Source organism: Ptychodera flava, chromosome 15 (assembly GCF_041260155.1).
Source record: "Ptychodera flava strain L36383 chromosome 15, AS_Pfla_20210202, whole genome shotgun sequence".
Taxonomy (NCBI): Eukaryota; Metazoa; Hemichordata; class Enteropneusta; family Ptychoderidae; genus Ptychodera; species Ptychodera flava.
Window position 1 is genome coordinate 32828464 of NC_091942.1, and position 11619 is coordinate 32840082.

The 11619-nt window shown below is 38.1% G+C and overlaps 1 protein-coding gene across 2 annotated transcripts in view; it reads left to right on the plus strand.

Annotated features, from left to right (window-relative positions):
- LOC139151935 (uncharacterized) overlaps positions 1-1579 on the plus strand; it is a 3117-nt gene extending 1538 nt beyond the window's left edge. For both annotated transcript variants that reach the window (XM_070724997.1, XM_070724996.1), the window contains 3 exons: positions 1-36; positions 389-556; positions 944-1579. The exon at positions 1-36 is cut by the window's left edge and continues 108 nt beyond it. In XM_070724997.1, the coding sequence (XP_070581098.1) occupies positions 1-36; positions 389-556; positions 944-969 (230 nt within the window). In that variant the 3' untranslated portion in view covers positions 970-1579. The remainder of the gene's footprint in view (positions 37-388; positions 557-943) is intronic.
- The last annotated feature ends 10040 nt before the right edge of the window (positions 1580-11619 follow it).

The following is an 11619-nucleotide window of genomic DNA, read 5'->3' on the forward strand; positions in this document are numbered from 1 at the left end:
AAGATTCCGACTCACAAATCAGCAGATTCTTCCAGGGTATGCCTGAAGTTACTTTCTTTGTACAAATCATATCGTCTGAAGGCTATTTCTATATTTGTTCGTCCTGGTATTATTGTATAACAGTATATATGAGTTTATACTTTCTTACACACGACATTTCAGAAAAATCTACACACAAGTTTCTATCCCAGGAACATTCTATTTCAGTAAAAATAGTCTCACATTATTTTACGAGACTTCACCGGATTGTCTTCAGCCAACAACGATTGGTTCTATACAATCTCCGCCACAAAGTGACGTATGAGAGACATAAGTACATTTGAATCAGAAGAATAGGAGAACAGTTTACCGATGATGTTGTTTTTGTTGTCTGTAATTGCATTTTGTAGCTGGGTGACATCAGTGCAGGTAGAGGAAGATCTCGTCTCTTATACCAACGAACACCCAGTGAATAAAACACTGTTTTCCCAAAATTTCAAAAATGAAATACTACTTTCGTATGACTCTGCCATTGCCACTGTCACTGGAGCTTCTATGGCGACGCAGTTTGACTCCGGTAAGATTTTTGTGCGTGTGGGTCACTTTTACAACACAATATCCGTAAGTTTTATGTAATTTATAGTCACTTTTATGCTCGGACACTTAGAATCTTTTCATTGTACAAATCATATCGTCTATAGATTATTTACATATTATTCGTCCATGTATTAATGTCTATTTAGCGTACAGTATATATGTTTTGTATTATCTTACACACATTCAGAAAAGTCTACACTTCAATTTCTATCCTATAGGAAGATTCCATTCAGTTTTATGTAATCTCATGTTTATTACGCAAGGCTATCAACGGACTCTCTTCAGCCAACAACGATTGGAAAAATAAGTATTTCAGCAGAACAGTTTATCGATGCCATTGTTTTTGTTTCTGTAATTGCATTTGCAGGCTCACTCACGGCGGTAAAAAGCTGAAATTGATTACATACCAGCATTCGATGAGATGTCATGTATGCAGTATGCCCATGTCTCAAACAGGCATGACAAGATACGGCTCTAGATAACGCGGCAGACAAATAGCAAGATAGACTAGCAACGCGGCATGCCTTTTGTTCCATGGTCGTCTCGGTTGACTACGGCCTTTTCATATTAAAATGAGCTTTACAGGTATTATATTTTTTGGAGACTTTGTTCGTGGTCGAAAATTGGACGAGATTATGCGAAAAGTACGGCGAGATGGCATCGTGCTGCGAGTCGCGTAGCAACCATACTTACTTTGTGAGCTCTCAGGGCAAGAAACACTGCTTCACGCAAATCAAAACATAACGCTAGCAGTTTCATAAACACGTCCTTCAATGACCAACTTGTAAGAGACACACCTACTGCTGTAAGATTGACCGTCCAATAACTTTCCGTATTTTGTAATAGTACGCGGAGTCCCAAATACGGGAGAGCGCGACGCGCCTTTTTGACCTTTGACCTAGTGATTATTCTTGATCGCGGACATCCGGGAACTTGCGGATTTTTACGTCATTTTTGCGTCACACTGCCGTGAGAACAAATATTGAAGTGTGGGATTTTTCAACATTTACACAGTATTCAAAGTTTCAACATTATGTCAATGATAAACACTAAGTTCTGTACTTTGTCACATAATTTCTGCATTGTTCACTGTCCTGTACAGTCAAATCCCATTTCACCTCACTCGCGTGCGTGAGGTGAAAGTGACGTCACTCCGCGGTCAAGAATAGGATGTAAACAAACTATTTTACGGTGAGTTATAGACATAATAACAACTTCCACTAAAATGTATTCGTAGTATAAGGTTTAAAACACACTAAACACAAAACTGAGTCTAAATGCAACTGATTTTTATCTTAAAAAACTAATTAAATTGAAAACATTCAGCGAAGTTTGCTTGTACTGCACTGAAAATTAATTGGCTTCGTGCCAACGCAAGGGGCAGTAGATCGCGCGCGTTCCACTCATATCGCGTGTGCCGCATCCCTCAAAATTTACCCACAGTCCCTCTATCCACATGATTTCATGATTTCACATGATATGATTTCATGATTTCACAGAATATTACACAGAAAACATATTTAGATCATATTTGGAGACACTGACTACTAGCATTGCAAGAGAAGGGGGACCACAAATTTTCCGGTGTGATTCCAGGGCAGATCGTCCATGTAGCCGACACGAACACGAAGTGTCTCTTACCGGCTACCAAAACTATTAAAATAGTAAAGAATGAGCTACAAAATCACCGTCAGTTTTAAGTTGCAGGTAGAATAAGTCTGTGCCTTTGTAAAAAATACTATAAAAATAGTAGAAAGTGAAGAACCAGCTGAAAGTTAGTTGAGGAGACCTTAACCGCATATCATTTGCATCTCATTGTCGGCTACATGGACTGTGTGCCGATTAAAAAAGGCAGCCGTTGCTTGTGCTACGTACGTCAACACACTCGCAGCGGTCAACCCCAGAAATTATCGCACACTATCATCATTTACGATGGGATAAGGATCACGATAATTTCTGTCTTCGTGTCGTAGATAGACGCAGAGAACACTTAATAGAGCCAAAAACAGCGAAAATTCGAGAAAAGCGTACACACAATCGGGGACTGTGTGGCATGCAGGACAAACCCAAGCTACGCATTATCACGTGACTGGCCCTCGTATCGCGGTTCGGCTGTGCGGTCTAGGTGATTGACACCTTTTACAATAGGCGTTTCCAGACCGGTGGATAGAGGGACTGTGTTTTACCATAGAATTGGTTTAAACGGGCGATTAATGGAGGGAGGTGTATAATAATAGGGTAATACCACAGTCGCTTGGTGGGCTATCAGCTCTGGGACTATTCGCCCCATAGACGAGTGTACAGAAGCGAGAAAAACACTCGGGGTGTTTCTCGCTTCTGTACACTCGAATAGTCCCAGAGCTGAATGATGGGTTATACACAAAATACGACCCTGTATGGACTCGGGGTCAGTGAGTGACGTATTGGACTTGCCTTCGGCTCGTCCAATACGTCTCTCACTGAGCCCTCGTCCATACAGGGCCGTATTTTGTGAATAATCCTATATTATTACTGACCGTAAATCATTGAGCAAAACCAGACAGTATCGATAAAAGACCTTCAAATTTGGTTCAATCATACTCATTATATATTCATAAAAATGTGAGAGGAATTTTCAAAATGGTAAAACTCACTTTCCTGAAGCTCAAAACACTCCCGTTTTCGCCAGCACGTCAATTCCGCTCAGCGCCACACCAACAACAACATACTTTAGCTTAACAATTGGCGAAAATCCGGAAACTACAGAAGGGTGCATAAGCTTAGTCAGCACTCTTCGGAAAAGAAAGACGAGAGCAACCTGAGGCGAGGCATACATGGAGGGCTTACGTAACCACGTCCGCCTTGAGGCGAATACCCGTTGGTAGTCTGTCTTTCTATTGGTCTGTGATAACACCGCAAGCATCCATTGGGTAAATACTTAACATTTGAAAATCGTATTTGTTTCTCACAATGACCATTTAAATGGGAAGTTCACCACGGATGATTTTTGCATATGTGCTAGCTTTGTGGTCACTTACCCCGGAAAAGCTATTTCTTTCACCATTTATAACTCGCATGATTTTTACAAAAACCGATAAAAATAGTACAGGAAGTTGCCATGTAGGATAATTTTAATCATGGGGAAAAAAGCTCAAGGCGTGGAGCTGGCATCATGTGATATGTAAGGGACCATCTCCAGACGGGTATGGCTGCCAACATTGTCCTCCAGCCACAGTAAACACAGTGGTAAACAGCAACACAAAATCTGACAGTGGACAGGTGATTCATCGTTTATGCAAGAATATTCAGTACTAAACAAAAGTTATGTAGGCCTAAATACGCACAGCCTGGTTTGAGCGTGGGTGAGAGGACAATGCCATACCCGTCTGAAGATGGTCCCTTTCATATCACATTATGCAAGCGCCAAGCTTGGCGCTTTTTCTCGTGACTCAAATTACATGAGCAACTTCCTGTAATATTTCTATCGGTTTTTGTAAAAAATCGCGCGAGTTATAAATGGTGAAAATAGTTTTCCGGGGTAAGCGACCACAAAGCTAGCACATATGCAAAAATCTTCCTTGGTGAACTTCCCCTTTAAGCATAGACAATAGAGGGAGTTTTCCCCTCTACTGTCTATGATTTAAAAGCAAGTTTACCTTTGTCGACCAAAAATTTTATAAATTACGGTCATCTGCATTACACAACGGGCGACCGCGTTCTCTTTCATCTAATGTGCGCATTTGATGTGAAAAATAGTTGACAAGACCCTTCTGCTACTATACAATAGATGTTTATTCTTCCTAACGTTTCGGACATACACGGACGACCTTCTATTGAACATCAATTGTATAGTAGCAGATGGGGCTTGTCAACTATTTTTCACACCTCATGTATCCATTATCTACAAGTACCCGCTGAAAATTTCACAAATGAACTGTGGTTGGACTAACCCACTTGATATTCACCACTATCATCAGGACGCATTTGTTTGAAATTAACAGCGTTCGCTTCTTCGCCACGATATGTAATGGCATTGGTTATTGTTAAATTGGTTCATATCAGGAATTGCAATAACAGAATGGGGAATTGCAGGGTGCGAGACAGCTAAGGCTGCGTTCACAAATAACGGTTTTCGGGGGAGGGGGGAGGGCTGGAGGAATCGCGATTGAAATCGTATTTTTTCAGATCCCCCTCGATACCCTAAAAAATTTCAAATCCCCCCTCTATGTATCAATTTTTTTCAAATCCCCTCAACTATCACAAGCCCGTATATCAGCCAAGGATGTGCGCACATAAAAAATAAACACGTACGGCGCCGTTCCTCTCGCAAATGTTCAACACTTCCTGTTACTAACAGTTTGTAAAGTCATATTCCTAAGACAAGTTCATAAATTGATTCATTTTTAAACGCATCAGTGAACTTTTTGGATTTAACAGTCTAAGCCAACTCAGATTAATCCAACTCTGGCCAGGTTAATTGCTTCTGCCGAAAAGGACACAAAAAGACGATCATGAGAGAGTGGGCAAATCGGTGAATTCTGGCTAATTGCCATATTGCACAGTGACCTACCAAAAATGTGTTTCAAGAGTACAAGACATATGTGAATTAGATGCGACTCAAAATTGACAATACTGGAAGGTTAAAACATTCCATCAAAAATGCTTTCATCTCTGAAATTTTTGGTGTAATAATGGCAAATTTGGTTAAAAAGTAAATAATTATATTTATTCACATATTTTTTTAATTTAGTCTTTACTGTTCAAAGTTTTACTTTTGTATCATTTTACGATGAGAATGTGAAAATTAAGCTAATCAGGCATGGTGACCCTATATCTTTTTTCTTTAATATTTGATTATTCTCATATGCCAGAATTCAAAAATCCTCGATATCTCTTTAATTCTCCTGGTCTTCCATATGTTGCTCTCTGGCCTGATCTTGTGTACAAGTATGTTTCACTGTCATGAGCATCATTTGACCCAAACTCTTCTTCAACTACAATGTACGTCAGAACCAGAGCTATCTCTGTCACTGTTCAGGTATGCAGTGACAGTGACACTACAGTAGCAGGGCGATTACCTGATAGTGACACTTCCCACACGCAGTAGCTGTTGATAATTTTGACAATATTTTTGTTCATTTTATACAACTGTGTTCTTGTTCTACTCCCTGCAGCATGTTGAACTGTCCAGTATTAAGCTTGCTAACACAGCCTGTGTATGTGTACCATGCATTTGTATGACTGAAAACTGACTGTCAGCCTAGGGTGACTGTAATTAAATTATCACCTAATACATGTACTATATACAGGCTTTGTCGACAAACTAAATATTGTGTGTTTGAGGATGCTGTAGGAACACAGCAAGAAACTGTAGTTGATATATTGCACAGAATTTTACAAAAATCATCAACAGTTGTAGATTCTGCCCTGTTACCAGGCTAGTTTGGTTTTTTACGACAAATCATACATGCTTAGATTTTTTCAAGATAAAAGTCATGAAATGTGACAAAATGGTTCTAGATTTTATTAAACTATTACAAAAATTACAATAATTGAAAGATATAAAAATGCTATTCATTTCATTAAATTACCTACAAAAACTTGGAATTGGAAAATGTAAAACGAAAAAGGGAACCAAAATTTTCCAAGTCCTCCCTACAGGCAGAGCAAATTTTCAAGTCCCCCTCTACTACCCCAAAAATTTTCGAATCCCCCTGAATTCCTCCAGCCCCCAGCAATTTTTGTGAACGCAGCGTAACGCTAACAAATTATGTATATTGCAGTCCGTAAGCCGTGACAGATCGAATGAAAATGACAGAAACACGTTTACTCTACTGTGACAAAAATTACTGTATCACTTTATGGCTGTAGAGCTACTATTTCCTTACGTTTAGCAAATAATCTTAATTTTCCCCGTCATTGCAGAACTGGATGTATTCCGGATAACTTAGACAATGACAATGAGAAGTCCCTGGTACTTCAACACTGTGTGACTGCTTCGTGCAGATTCCTGCTACGTGTCGAGCAGACATCATCGACGCCTGATTCTAACAGTCAAGCTGACTCGATATAGGGGGGATATGATGGGACGCATTATTTGGCAAATTTGAGTCTTAGACGGGGTTACTAATTTAATATGTATACAAATAAAACTAAAAAAATATCACGTACTTCTTTTATACTGCGGTAAATATACCTTTGAGAAATATATTCAAGATAACCACGAATATTCACAGAGCGAGCAAAAGGACAACGGGTCGCGACAAGAATAGACTTATACAGCAACTTCATATCAAGACAAATGTAACTTTTCTGATCGAAACATTATATCATTATTCAGAATTACAACATTGCGTGCAACAATAACGTTTGTAATACTTAATTTGTATCTTACATGTTTCATTATATTTAAATCGACAAAACAAGATTGCATAAAGTTATCTTGAATTCCCGCATTTGTAAATCTGCAATTAGTCATTTTCTCATTGCATAGCTTTCACCTTTGATGTGTGTCACTGTAGGCTTATACAGAACGGATTTATGTTTCTGAATTTGCATGAAGAGTAACGAAGATACTTTGTATGCATACAACATGTACAAAATAACAACAATCAGATAGTCGGCAAATAAACCATATTGACCAAATGTGCACCTCCAAATCGTATTTTAGCAGAACCTCATATACACATTTACTTCTCTGTCCTGTAATATTATCATCGCCTTCTGCCACACTGTAAATCATCCTCTCAGTTGTCCCGCCTCTTCAAAGAGAGTACAACCCTTTTCAGAATTAGAGCGCGAAGCCACTGCAGTGAACTGCAATAAAACTGCTAACACTAATTAGTTTCAGCTGTAGCCAGCTGGCAAAGTCGACACATTGTATGTCCCATGCAGACAGTTTGTCTGGGGAAGTTGAAATAAAAAGATTTGTACATGGACCAGTGCATGGTAATGTTACATTGTATCTTAATCTTGACACAGGGTGCCAATCGTAAACTCTCATTTACAACTCGAGCCTCAGACAGAGCTAGTTTTGCCTTTGTACAAGCAGACTTTTTGGTCTTTATCAAGTAGCCTTGTTCAACACCAAAGTGCCACGGCTACAGCTGAAACTAATTAGTGTAAGCAGTTTTATTGCAGTTCACTGCAGTGGCTTCGCGCTCTAATTCTGAAAGGGTTGTAGTTTTGAATGCAAACTTTATACATAGTCAATTTATGAAATTGCGAAGTAAGCAATGAACTCTTCACCCTTAGTTCCGTCTATTTATCAATCATGTATCGACTCTTCGCATAAACTCAAAGAAGGTCTATTGTTGGCTTGCTTCAGCGCCTTCTTGCTGGTGATCTCAAAGGAGAGTATTTTTAGTCAGTCACGCCCGCATGACTAAGACATGCTAATGAGAAGGGCTTTGTCACCTGTAATGAATCCAGTAATTTCACAAGCCCAAACAGGACATGTATATACGCTGTGTGCAATCTCACCTTCTAATAGTTCAACGGCACGATGTGCTCGTGTCATTCTGATCACATACCGTCTGTTTCAATGTTGCGTAGTGTATTTCAACAGCATTATTGGCGTCTCGTCATGATTAAACGCCGGGGTTAGATAAAACCTGAGGGCCGATAACAAATCTCGGTGTATTCAGTACGATTGATATCACTCTTGCCGAGGTTGACAACAGGGCAAGAGCAGTGAATATTTAATATTTTCGCAGGAAGAGAGAGAGAGAGAGAGAGAGAGAGAGAGAGAGAGAGAGAGAGAGAGAGAGCTTCCTCGTCCTCCGCATTTCTCAGTGTAAATAATGAGACCATATACGAACTGAATGCTCACGTGTTTCATTATATATTGCAGTTATGTGTAAATTTGAACCTTGGCCACATGTTTGCAACTTCACAGAAAGTGTTATGATCAATATAATGAACAAATTTTCACCACAGATTAATTCTCAAAGTCATTTAATATTCAAATAATGTAATTAGCTGAAATAAAAAATAATTTCTTTGACTGCTGTCATTGAATCACCACTTTATATAACTTTATATAGCAAGTGTAATTGCCTTTGATCAAGTCCTTCAAACCGTGAAACTTCAATAGATATGCAAATTATAAATTAGCTGACATGAAATGCGAAATGATTTCAATATTGTTATAACCTGGGATAATCATCAATGCGATAGCATGTTTTGCCAACTTTGATCAAGTCCATCGAAGTATATATCCCTAATTAGGAAAGTTCATTGAATATGCAAATTAGGAATTGGCTGAAGTAAAAATGCTTAATGACTTTCAATAATGTTGTATCATAGTATCTTTAATGTATATAGCAAGGTTCATCAACTTTGGTCCGATCAATTCAGATATATATCCCTCATTTGCAAAGTTCATTAAACATGCAAATTAGGAATTGGCTGAAGTAAAAATGCTTAATGACTTTCAAGGATGTTGTATTATAGTATCTTCAATATTTCATGGAGGTATCAGAGGTACCTCCATAAATATATGTAGCAAGTTTCATCAACTTCGATCGAGTCAATTAAGATATATAATCTCTAATTATGAAAGTTCATTAAATATGCAAAGTAGGAATTGGGTGAAGTTAAAATGCTTGATGACTTTCAAGAATGTTAAATTATAGTATCTTCAATATACATACCAAGTTTGGTCAATTTTGATCAAGTCAAATCAGATATATATCCCTAATTAGGAAAGTTCATTAAATATGCAAACTAGCAATTATCTTTCATGTCATCCCTTAATGGTTCCCACTACTGATATATTTTGGTATGAGTCGTATTTGCAGCAAATCTCATCAAATTGTGTGCAGTCGTTCTCAATGTATAGCCGTTTTTTTCTAAAATCTTTAATTATGCGAATGAGGAAAAAGTAAGCAAACTACACCCACCAGAAACTAATTACGTAGTTCTTGCCATTTGCAAGATTCGTTCTGATCTAATGAGCTGTTTTTTGACATATCGAGTGCACAGACAGACAGACAGACAGACATCGCTGCGACATTAGGTCCGTGTGTGAACACGTGAGCTAAAAACTATTTGAGAACGCTGTTCTTGCAAGCATTGCATATTTTGAGCAAGTGAAATATTTCCATGTAGTTTGTATAGCAACTGTATTTACATTGCTCTGACATGATTGTTAGTTGTTCTGCTTTTTAGCTCACGTGTTCACACACGTGGGCTAATATCGCAGCGATGCTGTTTGTGTGTGTGTGTGTCTGTCCGTCTGTCTGTGTGCCCGATATCTCAAAATAGCCCTATATCTGTCCGTATGACCGCGTCGTTAGATTAGGTCATCGGTGACTTGTGGAATTCGGGACTGGTCAGTTTCTTCAGCCTGGGGGGGGGGCCGGTGGATTCATGGGGGGGGGGTCACCCTGTTTTTGACTTTGGTGATAGGGGGGGTCCCATGTTTTTGAAATACCCAATAGGGGGGGTCAGTGTGTTTTTGAATTTTGACACAGGCTCATCATTGCCTAAAATGCTAGTGTCAGCCACAAAATTTCATCATTCAGTTGTATTTTTCGGCGCGCCCTTCGGGCGCATAACTTTAATAATCAGTCATATTTTTCAGCACGCCCAACTTTAACATATCAAGCATACATACATCAGAGATATCTGTATGTTCAATATTTTTCAGCGTGCTCTTCAAGCTCATTACTTTAATATATCAGACATTTTTCAGCATGCCCTTCAGGTGCATGACTTTAATACACAAGGCATATATATCAGAGATATCAGGATGTTTCATATTTGTCGGCGCGCCCTTCGGGCGCCATACTTTAATAAATCAGAGATATCTTGATGTTTGCAAAGTGAAAGTGTACATCATGAAATCTGCATTTCATATGAAAAGGATGACAAATTCCTGATACTTTTCTGTTCTCTGTATGAGAATTCAGTATGAGAAAGCAACATGCACAAATATTTCACAATATATATTTGATACAGTGACTTATTTTAGAGATAGAAAAATGACAAGATATCTTTCCTTCTCATTGATGCAATTATTTTCCTTTGTGTCACAGGTTTTCTGTAGAAAGATGCCTTTTTATGAACAAAATAACAGTTAAAAAGGGCAGTTTTTGTCATTATTAGCTGTGCTTTTATGGTTTCAATGTTACAAGAAAAGGTCCTCTCAGACATCAGACACTGTACACATCAGATTTGGCTGTAAAAGCTCTCTATGGCTCCTCAGGAGATTTAATTGGATGGTTGGCAAGTCTTAACACCCATCAAAGTTTTTGATTCACTGCTTTTTCCTCTTTGATATTAATGATTGACATCCATTTCTGTACAACAGTTCAGGACATCTGGTTAAGCATAGAAAATGTGAAATACATTCACAGCTCATTCAAATACAGGTCATTCAAAATGTACTGTATTCAAACTTTAAGATTGACACTTTGACATTCCTATCTTACAACTGACATGTCAACAATTTCATTAAAACATAGAATGACTATTTAAAATATAAATATATATGTAAAATGTAAAATATAATATATATATATATATATATATATATATATATATATATATATATATATATATATATATATATATATATATATATATATATATATATATATATATAAGAAACTGTAGGAATTCAGGTGATCCCCAGTGGAGCGTGGAGTGGGGTGAAGATAGAAGAAACTTGGGTTGAAACACACTACCACACCTGGTTGTTAGGTTCCAAACGTATAATAAATACGTTTGGAACCTAACAACCAGGTGTGGTTAGTGTGTTCAACCCAAGTTTCTTCTATATATATATATATATATAATATATAATATATATATATAATATATATATATATAATATATATATATATATATATAATATATATATTTATGTCCACTTTTTGTTTTACCTATGTTGCGCGCCGCCGGGGGGGGGGGGGTCACCCTGTTTTCGAAATTTGGAATAGGGGGGGTCACCCTGTTTTCAAAATTTGGAATAGGGGGGGTCAGCCACTTTTTGACATCGGCAAAAAATAATCCACCGGCCCCCCCCAGGCCGAAAAACTGACCAGTCCCTTACATATT